This window comes from Maylandia zebra, linkage group LG3 (assembly GCF_041146795.1).
Source record: "Maylandia zebra isolate NMK-2024a linkage group LG3, Mzebra_GT3a, whole genome shotgun sequence".
NCBI lineage: Eukaryota > Metazoa > Chordata > Actinopteri > Cichliformes > Cichlidae > Maylandia > Maylandia zebra.
The window spans coordinates 23,057,112-23,077,240 of record NC_135169.1 but is presented as its reverse complement, the minus strand read 5'-3'; the positions used below and the strand labels follow the sequence as shown (position 1 = coordinate 23,077,240).

The following is a 20,129-nucleotide window of genomic DNA, read 5'->3' as shown; positions in this document are numbered from 1 at the left end:
GGGTCAGGAACTCCAGTCAGTTTCACTTCAGGCCACTGCAGTATTTCTTTAAAAGACCCACTCTCTTTGCCCAACAAGATAGACACCCTAAAAACAAACTTAGCTAAGGTCACAGTTTGACTTTTCAGCAGAAATAAAATCATTAGCAGCGTCCTGGGTCAAACTTTACTTGCATGATAATCTGTGGTTGAATACATGGATATCAAACATACCTCTCTTTTTACCTTTAATAAAAGCAGACAAAGTTTAGAGTGGGAGCTGTTGTTTTAGCATGGTCCTCACGGCCCTATCATTGTACCGAGGACTTTACTGTAATGGAATTGATCGCGAATCAATACAGCTATTATCTAAAACAAACCACTGCCTTGATCAATATTCAGACCACTGACTCATCTTGGCTTTCACTCTGTCTCACTCAGCACTGAGACTCTGGATCTCTGCTGAGCCTGTGAAAAGCTGCTGTATGAACAGTAACTCAAACTTGGCCTCTCCGTGAGCGAAACCTTGACTTGCCTCCACATTTACCGACCTCACATGCAAAGAGAACACGGTATTAATATTCCCCAAGTTCACTGAACAAGCCTGAGCTTCTACTCGACACCAAAAAAATCATTTCCATATCATTATCTGGTGCAACGATGCACAAGACGAAGGTCTGCGCGAATAAGACTTTGAATTGAGATCAATGTAGTACTTCTACACATTTGATGTGTGCAATAAAATAGTCACACATACATCTAGTGCAACTTAAATGGATGTGTACATCACTGTAACCTGATAGTTTCACAGTTCATTTTTATCAAACACTGAAGAGCAGGTTTAAATAAAGGTTTGTTTACAGAAAAATGACTAAAGAAATATCATTTATATTCAACTTAACACAGACAGGCAGGGCAATGGGTTTGTTTCTTTGCTTTAATTAAAAAAAAGGAAAAGTAAACCGGGTCTAGAAATGTACGACCATCGATGGAATTACAGAACGCTACAAAATACAGTAAGTACTTATGTTTTAATCTAAATTTCAAATAAGTTTCATTTTATTTATAAAACAATGCATTTGTTTTCAATTCTGACAGAGAAAATATCAGCTGGAATCAGATTTTTAACTCCCCGGGGTCAATCACATGACCGATTTAAGACGACACAGCAAGAAGATGCAGCGACCCATTTCAACTTGGGTCGACAGTGCGGACTTCAAACTATATACCAGTTTAGGCCTGTGGTGTACTTTGTTGTTTGCAAAACTTGTGTATAATTTTTTAAAAACCATTTCTATTTGCATTTCAAGTTATGAAGATGATTTGTTAAACATGTTTGTAGTTTTTACAGTAAAAAAATAACTTTTTCTACTCAGATTTTATGTTTGTTGTATATCAAAGGGTTAAAACACTGGAAACTGGTCTTAAAAATCCCATACTGGTCAGACTCTAGGAAATACCATCAGCTTTCTGACATGCCATGTTCACCATCTTAGTTTGTAGTGCTAGCATACTAACATTTGATTTAATTAGCATTAAAGACAATTACCAAATGACAATAGATCACCAAATTTAATTCAGAACATCAAACTTTAAATTCCTGGTATTGTTAGCATGACTAAAACAATAAAATGTGACAAGAAAATTATGGAAAGGCGGGAAAATTTAAAGCGCACTTAAAAGGAAAAAACAAAAAACAAAACAGTTTTGCAAAACCAAAAACCAGTATTTATACCAAAGTGGTGCAGTTTCAACCCTTTTTCACTTCCTAACAGACTCTACACGTACTCAAGTACATGCAGATATAGTTGGAAATGGTACTCACGTTGAGAAGGCGTTGTTCTGCCTCTCACAGCGGATGCCCTTGCAGTTGTTGGGTTCCTCTGATGCCTTTGTTTCATAGTAGAAATACAGCTGGTTCAAACCATTAGCAAATGCTAACAGGACCTACACATAATGAAAAACACAAGACAAAACACATCAGCGCTGCACTTAAACACCTGATCTAACACATACTCTTAGCAACCACGACACTCCACCCAATGATTTTGCGCCGTCACCTCGAGACTCCACACATTAACCACCAACATATAATGAAATATAATACTGATTTCTCAATATCTGAAAGAAAAAACCCTCAATACTTTTTCATTTTGAAGTGAAGCTCTGCAAATATAACATTTCACTTTTATTACAGGGATTGACCTTTAGTGCCTCCAGGCCATTTTAAAACGCAGCTTTCATCTCAAACAGGAGAGAGCTAACATGAGTAGTGTTACATAAAGCTGCTACTGTGTGAACATGAAGTATTACGGCGTAGGTGCCCGGGGGTTGCTGGGATTGGTTTTAAGACTGTCAGGAGCAAAGCAATTCACACGTGGATTGTGTTGTACGTTAGGAGTTCCTTTGGGGAGGAATTAATGAGTTTCAGATGTAATGAAATGGGCTTGTAATGTCCTTCTACCGCCAATCAAGGATGCAGCATGCTGAGAAATTTGCTTGCTTTCATCATCATCAAAGATGCAGACAGTACTGGATAAAATGGAAACTTCAAAGCTGCTTAACAAGAAACAAAAGAGGGGTGGCCTGAATTCAATTCCTACTGACAACCCGATTGTTGGATGTCTTCCTATCGTTGGGAACGTATAATAGGCTTGACAATGTTCAAGGTAAATCTGGATGTTTAGCACATGTAAAAAGCAAGTAAGACATCATACTGCCTGTGTAGAAAGCCGGATTGACTGAAATGTTGCATGTCTGTTTCATCAGATGTGTGTGTGTCTGTGTAGACACAGAACCACTTAAACATTCAGACCACACACGCGAGTATCATATTTATATCACGGGAGAGGGGGGAGCAATACAAGCACCACACCAAGGTTATTTCCCTCCACCTGAGACTGAAGAGTATTGATCTTGGCAGGAAGCTACAGTACAGGGAGTGCAGAATTATTAGGCAAATGAGTATTTTGTCCACATCATCCTCTTCATGCATGTTGTCTTACTCCAAGCTGTATAGGCTCGAAAGCCTACTACCAATTAAGCATATTAGGTGATGTGCATCGCTGTAATCAGAAGGGGTGTGGTCTAATGACATCAACACCCTATATCAGGTGTGCATAATTATTAGGCAACATCCTTTCCTTTGGCAACATGGGTCAAAAGAAGGACTTGACAGGCTCAGAAAAGTCAAAAATAGTGAGATATCTTGCAGAGGGATGCAGCAGTCTCAAAATTGCAAAGCTTCTGAAGCGTGATCATCAAACAATCAAGCGTTTCATTCAAAATAGTCAACAGGGTCGCAAGAAGCGTGTGGAAAAACCAAGGCGCAAAATAACTGCCCATGAACTGAGAAAAGTCAAGCGTGCATTTGCCAAGATGCCACTTGCCACCAGTTTGGCCATATTTCAGAGCTGCAACATCACTGAAGTGCCCAAAAGCACAAGGTGTGCAATACTCAGAGACATGGCCAAGGTAAGAAAGGCTGAAAGACGACCACCACTGAACAAGACACACAAGCTGAAACGTCAAGACTGGGCCAAGAAATATCTCAAGACTGATTTTTTTAAGGTTTTATGGACTGATGAAATGAAAGTGAGTCTTGATGGGCCAGATGGATGGGCCCGTGGCTGGATTGGTAAAGGGCAGAGAGCTCCAGTCCGACTCAGACGCCAGCAAGGTGGAGGTGGAGTACTGGTTTGGGCTGGTATCATCAAAGATGAGCTTGTGGGGCCTTTTCGGGTTGAGGATGGAGTCAAGCTCAACTCCCAGTCCTACTGCCAGTTTCTGGAAGACACCTTCTTCAAGCAGTGGTACAGGAAGAAGTCTGCATCCTTCAAGAAAACATGATTTTCATGCAGGACAATGCTCCATCACACGCGTCCAAGTACTCCACAGCGTGGCTGGCAAGAAAGGGTATAAAAGAAGAAAAACTAATGACATGGCCACCTTGTTCACCTGATCTGAACCCCATTGAGAACCTGTGGTCCATCATCAAATGTGAGATTTACAAGGAGGGAAAACAGTACACCTCTCTGAACAGTGTCTGGGAGGCTGTGGTTGCTGCTGCACGCAATGTTGATGGTGAACAGATCAAAACACTGACAGAATCCATGGATGGCAGGCTTTTGAGTGTCCTTGCAAAGAAAGGTGGCTATATTGGTCGCTGATTTGTTTTTGTTTTGTTTTTGAATGTCAGAAATGTATATTTGTGAATGTGGAGATGTTATATTGGTTTCACTGGTAAAAATAAATAATTGAAATGGGTATATATTTGTTTTTTGTTAAGTTGCCTAATAATTATGCACAGTAATAGTCACCTGCACACACAGATATCCCCCTAAAATAGCTAAAACTAAAAACAAACTAAAAACTACTTCCACAAACATTCAGCTTTGATATTAATGGGTTTTTTGGGTTCATTGAGAACATGGTTGTTGTTCAATAATAAAATTATTCCTCAAAAATACAACTTGCCTAATAATTCTGCACTCCCTGTAGTGAGGTCAGCAACACATAGTGATGTGGTGGTGCAGAGACTGTTCTGCTAATCAAGCTAACCGTGCCATAAAAGAAAAAGAAATTAAATCTGCCTTCGAGAGAAGAAGGCTGAAGGGTTCAAAATTCACTGATGAATTCAAAGAGCCTGGTTCAAGAATTTTCAGCTACCTGCTAGCTGCAGCTTTGTCCTTACTTCTACTCTGCATGGTAGTAAGGGTGGGAAGGTGTGCTGTAGAACTGACAGATGGGTTCAAGGTGGGGGTAAGATTATATCAGACATCAACTCTGAGCCATTCTTGTTTGCAGTGGTGATGGAGAGGCTGACAGATGAGGTCGGGAAAGAGATTCTGTGGACTCTGGTTTTTACACACAACACTCTGATCTGTAGTGAAAGTAGGGAGCAGATGGAAAAGTGGCTGGAGAGGTGGAGGTATGTGTTGGAGACACGAGGAATGAAAGGCAGTAAGCAAGACAGAAATCATGTGTGTGAATTAGAAGAAAACAGATGGAAAAGTTGACGTGTAGAGTGAGTGAAGGTAGAGGAGATTAAATACCACTCAAAGCAGCAGCCTTTTAGATAAAATTGAAGTGAATGCTAATGTGGGTTCTTAACTTCAAAATGAACTCACTAATACAATTAGAATTCAAAAGACAAAGGCTGAGCATCCATCTATACATATTCTGTTTATGCAGTTCAGGGTAACTGGGGGACTGGAGCCCATCTCAGAGGTCAGGACGGGCTCCATCCTGCACAGAATGGTGGGCGATCGTGGCTCAAAGAGTTGGCAGTTTGACCTTCTTTCCTCCTTTATGTTGACTTACTTCTGATTGGCTGCCACTCATAAACCGAACATTTGAACAGAAGGTAGGTGGGGCTACTATGCTCATAGTCAGGGATGTGGGCCTGAGGGTGCATATTAGGGAGATCCCCTTTCAATACATAACATTTACAGCAGCCTGAATCCTGACCTTTGGCTTACAAAGACTTTTGAATGCATTTAATATGAGCATCCACCACTCAAACAGTGCATGTAATAGAAACTCAGTACTGTTGCTGCTGCAGTAACTTTAATATTCAATATTTTTTCCTTCATTGTGTGGAGCTGGAAAAGAGAACATGATGTGTCCTTGTAGCAGGGAGTGTCCTGCTACAGAGTGAGTCAGATGTTTTCTAAGTGAACATGATTACATTATTCTCCTCTAGAAAATAGAAAAAAATATTATATTGCTATGAATTATATAAGCTGCAACCAGTACTAAAATATAAGATGATTGAGTGATGGTACAGTTTATTAGATCACTGGCTCTCTCAGTCTGCATGTCACACTGTCCTTGGAAAAGATGCTCGAGCCCATGGTACTTGGAATGTATCAGCATGCAAATGTATGACATAAATAAAATGCTGTTTTGTTGTACTATAGGTTTCTGAGTGCTCACTAGAATCAACACTTCACTGCTCTCTGGTCAAGGCCCTGCTTATTTAAAATGATAAAAACCCCAAGCTTGAGCCTTCTTTTCTTAGCAGACACACACCAAACTTGTCATGTATTGCTAAGATCTTAGCAAAGGCTGTGGATAAGGAGCTTATAGCGGTTTTAGATAAAAACTGTATTCTTGATAAATGTAAATCTGACTTTCGCAGCGCTCATTCTTCTGAAACAGCTCTTTATACAGTGTCCATGCACAGTGATGCAGGAGGATGTTCTGTTTTGCTGATGTTGGACTTTACCTCTGCTTTTGATACTGTTGGACATCACATCTTGTACAATAGGGTAACAATAATAGGGTAATAAATCACTGTGTGGGTGCATCAGGATCTGTGTTGAAGTGGTTTGCATCATAGCTGCCTGAACAACGCTTTTCTGTGGCAGTTTCTCATACAGATCCTTGTTTTCTTCTCTTAGCGACAGTGTGCCACAAGCTTCTGTTTTTTAGCCCTTATTGTTTGTATTACACCTGCTCCCTCTTCAGCACATTTTGAGCATCTTTAAATGCATTTGTTACCGCTGCTATGCAGATGACATTCAGTTATGTATCTTTTTTACGCCTCAAGATGTCTCTAAGCTGTAGATCCTGAATAGGATCTATTAAAAGTTAGGTGGCTGACAACTATCTCCAACATAATGAAGGAAAAACTTATTTCTTTGTGTGTCCCTGATGTATTTGTGATTAAGATAAGCTCTTGGACCCCTTGTGACAATTGCTAAATCCTCAATGGGGATCCATGGTTCAACTTTATACTTGTTTTTAACACTTAAGTGTCACATTGTGTTCCATTTGTGTGGAGATTATTATAAATGCATTTATAATTGGTGTACTGTAATTCAATGTCTGCTTGTCTAAGCAAAAACTAGTTGAAATCTCTGCAGGTTGACGTTGACCTTTCACCTCTATATGCCCCAAATACCTCTGAGCTTGACATCTCTGGATTCAGATCAATTAAAAAAATGAAGACCCCCCCCCCCCCCCCCCATTTAAATTTGCATTTAATTAAGGTTTTTTTTTAATGCATAACAAAAGTAATTTTGCATAAATGTGCTACAGAGGACAGTTATTATTGTCAGGTTTATATTGTTCATTGTCATTTATGCTTAGAAGTATATAATCATTTGTAGATTGAAAGAATGTCTCATCCTAGGAGGTCTGTAACAACTCTGTGTAGCATGAATAGGGGGGTGCGTTCACTCCTCTACAGAGTGTTCTAGCATAGATCACACACCTCTTGGGATCATGAGCAAGGTTTTATCTTTTCTTGCTGATATATGGTAAAGCAAACACATCTATATCTGTTTTAGTATAAGTGCCTTTTGTTTAGATGAACTGCTGGACTTCCAGACCAGCAGGTTTAGGGAAGTCGTTTATAGGGTCACATTCTGACCCCCCCCCCCCCCCCCCCCCCACACACACACACACACACACACACACACACTTACACAACGCACATGCAAGGTACTCTTTGTGTGTATGTAGACGTCATATGTTAATAAACCTATTTATATTCATGCAACCTCAATAACAGAGCAGTGTTATGGGGGAGCGGACGAGAGCGACTGGGGTCAGGCGAAGGAACGGCGCTTGTCCAGTTCCCTCCTGTGCACGAGAAACATGAAGAACTTTGCCTACTCGTGTCTTGCTCTTGCTGTGTAGTAGACCTGTCTTGAACGTTCCAGCGAATAGGTTTAAGCTACAAACCCATCAATTATGTCTTACCAGACAGTAAATGAAGAGAAATTTGAGGATGTCCAGAAGCATCCTTCCTAAGGAGATCTGCAGTGGCCCGAGGTGGGAGTTGGCGGTGAAGAGGGAGATGAGTCTGAGAGAGCTGAAGATGTTGGCAATGGCAAACAGAGCCTCGGCTATCAGCGTCGGGTGCCACATCTCCCACTCCTCCCTAGGCCGAGAGGAGTTATACTGAAAGAATAAAAGATAGGAAGGAGAGTGAGGCAGGAGGTGAGAGGAACAGCAGAGGAAAAGATTAATAATATATATATATATAAATAAAACATTTTTTCCATAGTAGCTGGAAGAACATTAGATGGGAACAATGATGTAAGTTTTTTCTATCCATCATAGAGGGTTTAACCTCACTGAGCTGAATGCTTAAGAGGCTTTTCATTTGCCTCTACCCCACATCTCAACTAAGTTTTATCTAAAATGACTTTGTACTTTTGTGTGTGTGTGTCTAATCTCACAAACATCACAGAAAATGTACCTCCGCCTCCACTCTCCTTTTGGCAGAGGAATAAGACCTTTAATGGTGTCCAGTCTCTGTGCTATATTATGCTAAATATCTCCAGACTGAGTCAACCTTGTGTAAAATTGTTATTATTATTATTTTTTCTGCAAAACTGGAGCACAAACGCAGGACAGAAGAGGCAGGTAAACTGAACAAAAGACAAATGATTTTCTAGTTTGCAAAGATCCAGTAAAACAAAGTTCATCTTTTAAAGTGAGAAAAGAAAAGAGTAAAAACAACACAAGGAAGACGCAGGACTTTTTATACACACGGTGACCTAATAGGAAACTTTTCACAACTTCCAGGGAAGCAACTGAAGCGACAACCAATGACAGCACAGGATACCATCGATTGGCATAAGATGTGGTCGTAAGTAGCCTACATTACATGGTTGCCTAGGCAACCAGAGCCTGTAATGTCTGCAAGCCTGACCTGCAGTCAGCTTCAAAGCGATGCTCGACAAGCAGATCACTGCCAGCGTGGACGCAGATTAAAAAACATCAGGAGGGTGATCATGAAGCACAAAGCCTTCAGTGTTTCCCCACACACACACCTGACATGATTTTCTTGTTTAATCTACCAAGAAAACATTCACATTCACAGCTGCTTCACTAGTGGAAAATCCACTTGCTCTTATTTTGAAAGTTAATTTGCTGCTAACTATTTATCGCTTTATATTCCTGTGATTTTTATTTTTTATTTTTGGGAGCTGATGATTGTTTTTGGCTGTGAGAATATTTTATGTTTAATTTTTGTTTGTTGTTTATATATATATATTATTTTAAAAAAATATTACTCATTTCCAGTTGGTCCTGTATATATTTAATCCTTTGGATTTAGAAATGTAAAAAAAGTGATTATTTTCTAACATTTCTTTTTCTACCCTTGTCAGTCAAGTCTGAGCTTTATTTGTATGTGCCACTGTATATGTTCAGTTATTGTTCGTTTTAGCTACTGGGGATGAACAGTAATTGTATGTCATTCTATCGTGTCACACTTCCTGTTTTATTTGGGTAACAGGTGTATTCCCTTGTTCCATTTCCTGTGTTATCCTAGATTTTTGGACTAATCAGCATTAAACACTCATGTTAAGTTTGATGCCGGCCTTCTGTGGTTTACATCTATGTCCACAAAAAACTGCTCACACATCCGACACACGACTCAGGTGCTCAGGTGCTGTCGTTGATATCCTTCAGCCTCTTCCTGAAAGAATAAATGTTGGGACTGTTGTGGACTACGATCCTTTTTCTTTGGCTCTAACAAGTCTAACTAAAGCTGGACGAGAGGTCAGTGTCCTGTGATGCGGTGCTCTTCGATATTATTCAGCTGTCTCTCCAGTGAGCTTCACGTTCAGTCATTTCATACCCCAACTCCACTTTCTCACTAAGGCTGCACATCGGAAGAGTTGCTAACCTCACTGGTGTATTGCTTTGTACACTTTGTATACAAAGTCATTCTATCTGGGTTTAATGAAGAACACTTTTTATAAGGTTCTACCAAGTAAAATATATTTGCATCTCCACTTCACTTGCAGTGGTCTCTCTTCCACAGCATGTCTTTTGTCCCCACTGGTCGCGGCAGATGGTTGCCCCTCCTTGAAACTGGTTCTGCTGGAGGGAGTTTTTCCCTTCCCACTGTTACTAAGTGCTTGCTCAGGGGGTCGACTATTGATTGTTGGTGTTTTCTCAGTATTGTTGTAGGGTCCTTACCTTATAATATAAAGTGCCTTGAAGTGGCTGTTGTTGTGATTTGGCACTATATAAATAAAACTGTATTGAATTGAATCTCCTCACTCTTATTTTGAAATGTCAGTCACTGCCAACCAGCTAGCCTGCAGCTTCTCCCTGTCTCATGTTTCTCTACTGGTGGTTTGCTGGCCTGGGTTGATGATGTGCTGGTTCCAGTGATTTGCTGCACTTTGGGCTTCAATTTCATGGTCTTGCCAAGTCCTCCAAAGCAGAACAAGGAGTGCAGTTGCTAACCACTCTTCAAGAAGCTGGAATTGGAGAGACTCACAGGACAGGCCTCCACTGTCTATTTGTTACAAAGCGGACTTGCTGTATTTACAGAGGGGCACCTTTTCATGACGAAGTTGTTATCGATTTCTTCAGATTTTAGGTGCAACTCCTTTCACAAGAACACACTACTGCCACAAACAGAATCCAAATTTCTGATAAACACCCCGTCTTTCAGAAGACAGTCCCATGAATCATTTTGTGAAGACCACACGCATGTTATACAGACAAAACAGACTAGAGTGACTCTGATATCACACAGCAGTGCAGGTATCGAAAATGTAGGAGCATTCCTTGAAAGATAAACACGCTTTAATCCCCAGGAGCTCCCTCAAGCTCTCAGCTGAGCCTTTAAATCTCAACACAGTTCACAGTCGAGGTCCTGTGTTTCTCTTTTTGCTGTTCCTAAGTCCACATTTTCCTCTGCCCCCAGCTTTCCGCTCAATCCTTCTTCGTGCCACGTGCTTGCACATCTTCCCCGTCTCCTGCCATTTCTCTTCTACTTTCACTGTTAATCCCTCTCTATCCTAAGCTCTCTCTTCAAGCCTTTATTCCCTAAAACCGTGATAAATAACCATTCATTACCCTCTTTCTCCCCCACTCCTCCATTCTCTGTTAGTGTTACCGTTTCTTGCTTCACTCATTTCTGTGACTGCTTCCATCCCATTTGCACAAACCTTCTGCACATCTCTCCCTCTCTCCCGGTTGTCTCATGCTTGGTTTCCACCTCATTATAAATTCAGCCATTAGAGTTCCACAGGACTTGTGTCTCGTTAACTCTGCCTCGATTAGCATTCACCGTCCTCTCAAACACACACACACACATACATGAAAAACACGGGCCAACCAGAAACAGAAGCATGCACACAGTTGCACTCTCATTAATTTATGGACTCTCTTACACCATCTCTCAGATGTGCTTGCTCTGTGTGTCTGTGCATCTGTGTGTGTGTGTGTGTGTGTGCGTGTGTGTGTGTGTGTGTGTGTGTCAAATCTTGTGACTCAGGAGGATTTTAAATGTTGATGAATATTTAAAGGAAAAATGAAAAAAAAAAAAAGACAGAAAACTAAAATATAATGTGCCTGCAGCTGCCTCTCCCTTTGTGTGGGCATTCATTGTGTATGACCGTGTGGATGTTTATTCTTGCATGAATGCAAGGTTACATACAGATGCAATGTGCACAACTGTATGTGCGTGTGTGTGTGTGTGTGTGTAGGACCTGTGTAGGAGGGCCACCCGCCGCCATCAGTGACTCACAGCTGCTGCAGATGGCCCAGCCGTCTGGCGTGTGTGTGTGTGTGTGTGTGTGATTACACTATTTGCTCTTAATAAAAGATAAATTGTATATGCATGCAGAGTGCGCAGCTAAACAAGGTATCATTAAAGCTAAAAGCTGAGCTGTGAAAGAAAATCACTGAGGCCATTAAAGTGAAACTGTGAAATATGTAATATGTGCGACCCTCGAAGATGAACAGCGACAAAGGCAGGCTCGTGTTTTTAGGTCAAAGGAGTTGCACTTCACAAAGGGCGTGGTTCAAATTCTTTTTATGGTGACGAATAAAAGGAAAAAAAAAAACAGTGGCTGGCTGGATGCTACGTTTTGTCTCAATTTGACATCCGTGTCTATATATTGGTTTTACTGTATATACATCCATATCTATCTAAATCTCATGTGCTCTCAGCAGTAAAATCGAAACATTTTTAAACAGCAGTTTTGCCAATACATTTTTCCAGAGAAGTTTTTTATTTTCATTTTTATATTTTATTATTTTCTCATGACACATTTGCACAGCCGATTTGTCTTTTAAATGCCTCTGTTGGCACATTCATGCTTTTCCTTGATAAGCTGCCTCAGCCAGCCGTTGGTGGAATCATCAGCAGGACCCATGTACATGTTCACGAGGTGCAAACATGTAACCCACTCTTGAAATCGCTCCCCTATGGTGCCCCATATATGTGTCGGGCTGTGCTCTCGGCATGGTCTCTCTTATGGTCAGTTAATGTTAACATGTCCTATTGTGCATCTGCAAACTGTCATTTCTACTATTTGAGTGAATGTATGGGACACTGCAGCGGGAAATGGTTATTGCATGACCAAAGCCATAAAAAAGAAATGCTTTTATGCAAAGGGGTTTTAATAGAATAAATCTTATCCGTTTCTTTGTCTCCAAATTCTTCCTACAACATCAAGAGTTGAGCAACCAAGCTTTACAAACAGGTAGATTTTAAGCTCCTGAAACTTCTTTCCATTATCAGACCTACACCGTTATATAAAAGCATTATAGGCATAACATAACCGCAACTTCTACATTTTATCCACAATACTTAAATTATGAATGATATACACCATCTAGCTGTCACCTAGCTAAAAAGGACCTTTTTCTTTACGCACTGTGGACTGTGGGGAGTTAGGAGGTTACGTTAAAGCCTTGGCGTCTTTTCTGCTGGTGGAGATCATGGCTAGCATTTCAATGCAAGGATTTCCCATCACCACATTACTTACTCTCGCCTTCTATGAGTGTATTTAATGCTATGTCTGAGCACTGTAGTGCTGCGACACTGCTAGCAGTAAAATCTCCACATTCGGATTGTTTAACAGTCATCTTTCTTCTTCCACACAATGCAAACAAAAGCGTTTAACAGACATTTGAGCTTTGCCTGTTTCCTGCTGTTCCATGAATGCATCATTACACAATCAGCATGTTACTCAGTATCATTTTAGTTTCATCTCCCAGCAAGAACATTAAGCACTGATTACCTCATAAACTGACTGACGCTTTATATCTTTCACTGTGCCCATCATCCTCCTTCCTCTCATCCTCCTCTCTTTCTAATACACACATTCAACTTTACCTTCACATAGGCCACTATCTTCAGAGATATGGTGGCCAGATAGAGGGAGTTCATGGCGAAGTCCATCAGATTCCACCAGTCATGGATGTACTCTGTGAATCCCCCGTCCCACATCTCCTTAATCTCTGCCCAGATGAAGCCTAAAACACACATGCACAGTGTACACAGAGCTGGTTATTTACATGCACACACACAGTTGTGTCTATATGATCATTTAATGTCATCCATCAGCGGTTTTTGTTTGCCTCATTTCTGCAGTATGACAAAAGTTCTGCTGAATATTCCCCTTTGTCAGCGGCCTTGGAGCAGTAAGCAGAGAGCCATCATATTTGTTCTGTATGACTGGCTTTAGATAAAGTAAATAATGCACAAGTCATTTTCTATTTAATACTCTCTCCCTGGAATATCTGGCTCTTGGTTAACCTGGATCCCAAGTTTTCACGTATCAGTTTGCCTCTGCGGCACGGTGGGTCAGTGGTTTGGTGTGTTCCAGGAAATGTGACGCCAGAGGAGCTTCCAGTTGGTTCTTCCCAATTAGTTCCGAATTAGACTGGCCGTTACTACCGCCTAGTAATGTTTAAAAGACAGAGCTGGCGTGTGGTTCATTATCACTGCGGCCATTTAGAGAGATGCTGCAGAACTGCAAATGGAGAATGAAAACTAAGCAACGGTTATTTCCTCAGTCAATCTTCTGGGAGTTTTAGGGGTTTTTACAACATCTACGACTCTCTTCCTCTTTCATTGCTCACTGCGTTCTTCTTATCTGTGAACACAAACTCTGTCCTAGCAACAAATCCAAACATAGTTATTATTCTCAGAAACAACAAACAATATTTCCAGAGTGGTCATAGTCATTTAGTGGTGTGAAACAGATCCAACACAATGGATTCTTGGCTCTTGGTTTTGTTGTAAAGCAAAGTGAGGATGATGTTCAAGTATTATGTTATATGTCAAGTGTAGTGTAGAATGACCACAGATCCCATGATAAGATTTACATTTACTGGAGCAGAGCGAGTATCCTGATTACCAATATTGTGTTGCTATGAACTGCAATCAGGGTTTGTGAGTATTCTGTAAAATAAACAAATAAAACAAGCTGACTTTACAGTATTGTTGTATCTTAATTATCATTTAGTCACATCTGGACACTCCAAATGTCATTACTATACAAAATAAAGTAATGAGCATAAAAAGCAGAAGGGTTATATTTTTATGCGATTCAAATACAAGATGTTTACATTATTTTACATTTACATTATAAACAGGAAACATCTACAAAATTACTCTATTAAGCCCCAAATTAAGAACTGACATTCAATTCGTTTTTTAATCATTTCTAATGGAAGAAGTTTAATTATTCTGAAGGTAATAAAAAATGTTTTAAATAACCTCATAAATGCAGCCCTGTAACATATTTGGGGACAGGAGACAGAATCATTTAATCCCCCCCGCCAATTTTGCTGTACACGTACAATGACAATAAAGGGCTACTCTCTTCTATTCTATTCTGTTCTGTTCTTACAGCATTACATAGGTGAAATAAGTTAGAGCAAAATGAACAAATGGACCTGCTGTGAATACTGACAGCTGATCAGTCATATTTTGGAGACTTTTCAAGCGTTCCCTCTTAAAAGTAAAATTTAAATATAAATCAACTCCAACACATTTTAATTTCTGAAATACTTCTACAGATTTTTGCAATTCCATGCAAACAGTTTTAAACGAATGCAGTGATCGATTCAGAGATATCCAATAACACAAGAACTGTTATATAAATGTATACAGTCCACCTTTAATATAGCTTTTGTCTCTCCCATAAATAACATTCTGGTAGAGCGTACCTTACCATACTTTGGTTTTTGACAGCAAGAAAATGTTATTGCTGCTTATATTTCATTTAATCTAAAGTTTATTCCAGACGAAGGAGTTTTTGAAAATAATTTTTGAGCTACCTGTTGCTCATCTTTCAGTCCCAAGTCTTCCAAATCTTGTTATTTAATTTTACTTTAAAAATTATGTTACTTTAGCTTTATTTGTTTTTTAATTTAAAAATTAACATTTTAATGGAGTCATAATGTTCCAGAAAAACAAATATATTAGAAATCACCTAAAATAATGAAAATTAAAAACCACTGTGCTACAGAAAAACATGGAAGTAGTATTGTGTTGTACCTAATCTGAACTTAAATAAATGCATGCACATGTTTTTTAACATTAGACAGATACATAGACGAGTATTGCCACAGACTGCAAGAATGACAGACATGCTGAACTTTATTTTGAATTCTGGGGAGAAAACATTTAACCCTTTAAGACCTACCATAGAACCAAGTCCGCCAGAGCATTATATTTTTACATGCTGTGGAGCCATTTTTGGGAGCATTTCAAGTTGCTATACATCAATACAACCATTATAGCCCAAATTTTAATAATATGTCTGCATTAAGTGCATAGTAATTACATAAATTGCAAGAAAGTGCAATAAACTACAAAAAAATTTAAAATCTTTTTTTTTAACATATATTTGTAGTTAGAGAAATTTAAGAGGCTTATCCCTCAAAACTGTAAATACAAAAAAGTTGCACAAAATAGTTTCCCACCACAGGAAATTTAATTTGAGTGTCTTCATAGTTTTATTTTTTAAATACATCAATTTTAATATACTGCAGGAAAAACGAAAATAAATATTATAATGCAAATTTGCAAAAAAGCAGCATATGCATCAAAATAAACTATTTCCAGCAGTGCAATATGAGTCCTAAGCATCCCAGAAATGATACAGAAAGTCATAAAGTCAAACATAACTTTTAAAAACAACAGTATAGGCTCAAAAAACTACATTTCCACGAAAATGACGTCACTTCCGGTTTCAGACAGGTAATGGCAGACGTGCGATAGTTCGCGCTGACGTTGGAAGTGTTATGAACAGCTGATCGGATCGGCAAAGCTGTTTCTGGAATATTATGTTTTTGTTGCTGCAAGTGCTTTTTATGCAGTTTTTGCAAAGCTATATGTGGAAGGGAACTGTGACCGAGGACAAGCTGATGGCATAAGATGTAAGTACAACTCCTCTGATTTCATATGCAAAAAAAATTATTGCGCTAGCTTACATGGTTGCAGTTCTACAAGGATTTAAAAGTAGTTGCGCAAAACGGAGCGTGCCCGCTCTGACCGGTTTTGAAGGGTTAAGCTCTTTTGCAACTATGCCACAGTGATTCTTTGGTATTTAGTGCAGCTCTCATCTGAAATAACTACAAAAGGAAGCAACAGAAGGAAATGTTCCAGTTTTTACCATCAACATGACAACCAGTTAATGGTAAATCATGTTTCTTTTTGTCAAACATGTTTTGTAGCCGAGACGTTAAAAATGAGAAGAAAACAAGCGGAAGAGACGATGGAAGAGAGCAGATGGTTTTGTATTTTTCCAAGTGATTATGGACTGCATTTGGAAATGATTGGTGTCAGCTCTGAGAGAGAAGATGGAGATGTAATCACTCATTTCACACCCACCCACCTACCCACTCTCTCTCTCACACACACACACACACACACACACACACACACACACACACACACACACACACACACACACACACACACACACACACACACACACACACACACACACACACACACACAAAACCAACTCCTCCACAGGCTTGAAAGCAGCCGACCACGCACCCCCACATCCACGCACTTTTACAGACACACTCCGGGGCCTCTTGATGATTAGCAATCAAACAGAAAAAATGAAGCAGATAAGTTTGTCTTTATTAATTTAAATCTGGTTGTTTTTTTACTGTCTGGAGGAGAAAGTCCGGCTTCTTGCCGGGCAGTGACTCATTCAAGACTTTAAATGTGAAGTTCGTCGTTAGAGCTCAGCTTAGAATAGTTGATATGAGTCACTTATTAAAGACATATGAAGGAAAAAAGTGTGACATATTTCGTTTGTCTGTGCAAAATGTTTGTAAGCGCTGTTTAAATTTAGAGAAAATATACTTTCAATAACAGCTGAAAAACACTCACAAAACTAGTAGTTTCCTGTTGACGTCGGTTGTTTTGAACAGTCAAATGTTACTCCACTGACCCTCTCCATGCACCATTTCCTGAGCCAAGTCCCAAAGTCCCCTAACTGTCAGTCTGTAGTTGGCAACTTTTGAAACAGATTCCCATAAATCTTCCTCCAGCCTTGTTGTTCCCTCTATACTGATGTTTTAAAAGGTTACCCAGCCCATTTCTGTAACACCGTCAAACTCATGACAGCTGAAAAAAAACCCGATTCAAACTGAAGCAGCAGAGCCTGGAATCTTTTTTTATATAACTTCCAGTTCAGCTTCATCAGAGCCCGCTTTCCACATTACAGACAATAGCAGTGCAGGCATGAGCGTTTTTGGACATCGCCTAACAGAGTTGTTGAATCCGATGCAGTTGGACCGGACACTGAATGGTCCTTAATCTCAGCATCATAGCTGGCAGTTCCAACCCAATCATGCATTTCAGACAAGGTCAAAAAATGTTTAGTGTTTTATGCATGTTTGTTATAATCTTTGTTTTGTGACTGTCAAGACTTGGGAGAGCAATTTTGTAAAAAAAAAAAAATCAAAACAAAAACAAACAAATAAACACAGGGTTAATTTTAGGGTAAAGGTCAGTGAAATGAGACTCTTTGGAGGACGGCTTAGTACAGCTTCAAATGAACTCCAGGGTGGTTTAATCTATGGTGTGAATGTAGACTTGTAGTCAAGACCGCCTAAACCAGGACCAAGACAATACCAAGACCAGAGGGTATCGAGACATCCAACTCTATATGAATGCGATCTGACCTTGATCCGAACCAGCTACTAGCAGTACGTTATAAGTTCCAGATAAACAAAAATTTCTCATAGCCATGTATGCTTAGTATTCTGGGGTGTGGCAAGATACTATAGATGTGCAAAAGTATGTACATGACTAGCAAATAGCTGTGAAATGAATGTAAATTCTCCAATAGTCCAGAACACAGCAATTTCTTCATGTTTTTCCTTTTGATGGTCCCAGTAAGTAGACTGGACATTCTCACGTGGTTTGAAGTGACGCATTTTGTTTCACTTGGAGTCCACTTGGATTTTTCTCAGTGTGGAAAGAACCCAAATCTAAGGAAGAACCTAAAAGTTTGAAAACTCAACAATTGATTTGGACCTTCGAACTGTAAGTGTGAAAACGGGCTTAGACCTCACTAGGTTTCCTTGCCAGTTTCCTGGTAAAACGTGTGTCGACATGAGAGCATAATCTCTGAGGAATTCATAACAAGCAGGCATTTGCCCTGTGTCCTCCCCCCTGCATGCCTTGCCCAGTCAACACCCCTGGCTAAACCCAGCTGAGGACTTCTAACAGTGTCAACACACCTATCATTGTGAGAAAGTCCAAGTGGAACTGAATTCATGTGTGAAAATGACTAATTTACCGTGACGCTTTTGCCTGAGATGCTGCTAGTTTTGCTGAGAGCAGAGCCTGCAGCAGTGGTGGAGGGGGCTCCACCGGTGTGGTGAGCCTGCGTCACAACACCACGCTGTCAAACTGATTTCAAATTTCAAAACTGTCAGACACTTGAGGACATTTATCAGGTCTCTCATTTCCCTGGGGTGGCGCAAGTCTTTCTTCCCAGTCTAATTCATAAATGGAATACATTCAATTTTCTACCTCTAGATTTTACAGATTTTATGAAAATTCTTGGAACTGTATTAAAAATAAAAACAAAAAACATGTACACATGTATTCATAGCTTTTTTTTAGTATAATGATGCTACGAGGTTAACACCTATTTTCTGTTTCTTCCATAATTCTTTGCAGAACCTTTTAAGCTCCATCAGGTTGATAGGGACGCATTGCCCAAGGAACAGCAAAGTAACAAACAGGAAGCTAAAAAAAAGTCTTTCTGTAAATAACGCAGGGCTGGCCAACTCCAGGCCTTGATGGATGGTGTCCTGCAGGTTTTAGACGTGTCCTTGATCCAACACAGCTGAATCAAATGACTAAATGACCTCCTCAACACGTCCTGAAGTTCTCCAGATTCAGGTGTGTTGACCCAGGGGGATATCTAAAACCTGCAGGACACCGGCCCTCGAGGCCTGGAGTTGCCCACCCCTGAAATAAAGCTAAGCTGAGGTGAAAACATCACCATTTACCAGGATAAATGCAAAGTTGCTTTTTGAAAAAAAACCCTTTACCATGCTGAAACTCATTGACTGTGTCACAGAACTATTTTATTACATGAAAACATGTCTTCAAAGTGTGATTTGAAGTGGCTGATGGCACACATTTCTCACAACACACAAAAAAAGCAGAATAAACAAAAAAAAAAAGAGTTACTGTCTCCGTCTGTAAAGTCTTTAAGTCCAGTAGAGAAGAACAACAAAGGCTCTAAAAGCTGGATTTAAACTTTGTTCTTGCCTTCGGCAGAACTTGGTTTTGTAGGCAGACAGAAGACATCTGTCGGATCATGAAAATCTTTGTAAAGATGCAAACCCCTGTTGGATACCAGCCAGTGTAAGGGATGCTATGTGACTGAATTACAGAGAAACTTCCAACAGATCTGAGGTCAGAGCTGCAGAAAGGCCTGCCACAAACAGAGCAGATCATTTCAGCAGGTACAGAGTTTTTAAGCACAATCCTCCGAGGAATACTCTGAAAACTTACCCAGCACCCACGGCAGAATCATCCACTCCACAATGGTGGGTGGGGGTCCCTGCATGTGCAGGTTGGTGCGGGCGATGTGCTGCGAGGCCAGCAGCAGTAAGAAGAGAAAGGTCAGGTAGGATGCCGTGTGACAGATGAACTTGATGAAAGGCTTCTTAATGAAACTTCCCAGAGCACTCTTTGGAGCCAACAGGTAGATCTGAGGAGGATGGAGAGAGGGAGATGGACGGGGGGAGAATGGAAAAAGAAAGGATTTCAGTAAGAGCACAAAAGAAGAAGGAGAGGCAAGATAAGAGGGAGCCTGCTTTGTTATTAAATGAACTTTAATGACCAAAAAAATTAATTAAAATAAAATCAGCCGATGGAAGTGG

The 20,129-nt window shown here is 40.0% G+C and overlaps 1 protein-coding gene across 1 annotated transcript in view; it reads right to left on the bottom strand.

Annotated features, from left to right (window-relative positions):
- Window positions 1–20,129, bottom strand: part of trpc5a (transient receptor potential cation channel, subfamily C, member 5a) — a 198,825-nt gene that overhangs the window by 29,302 nt on the left and 149,394 nt on the right. Inside the window, exons 10-13 of the mRNA XM_004570111.3 lie at window positions 19,759–19,957; window positions 13,084–13,223; window positions 7,689–7,889; window positions 1,804–1,925 (exon numbers count right to left, since the gene is read on the bottom strand). Coding sequence (XP_004570168.3) covers window positions 1,804–1,925; window positions 7,689–7,889; window positions 13,084–13,223; window positions 19,759–19,957 — 662 coding nt within the window. The remainder of the gene's footprint in view (window positions 1–1,803; window positions 1,926–7,688; window positions 7,890–13,083; window positions 13,224–19,758; window positions 19,958–20,129) is intronic.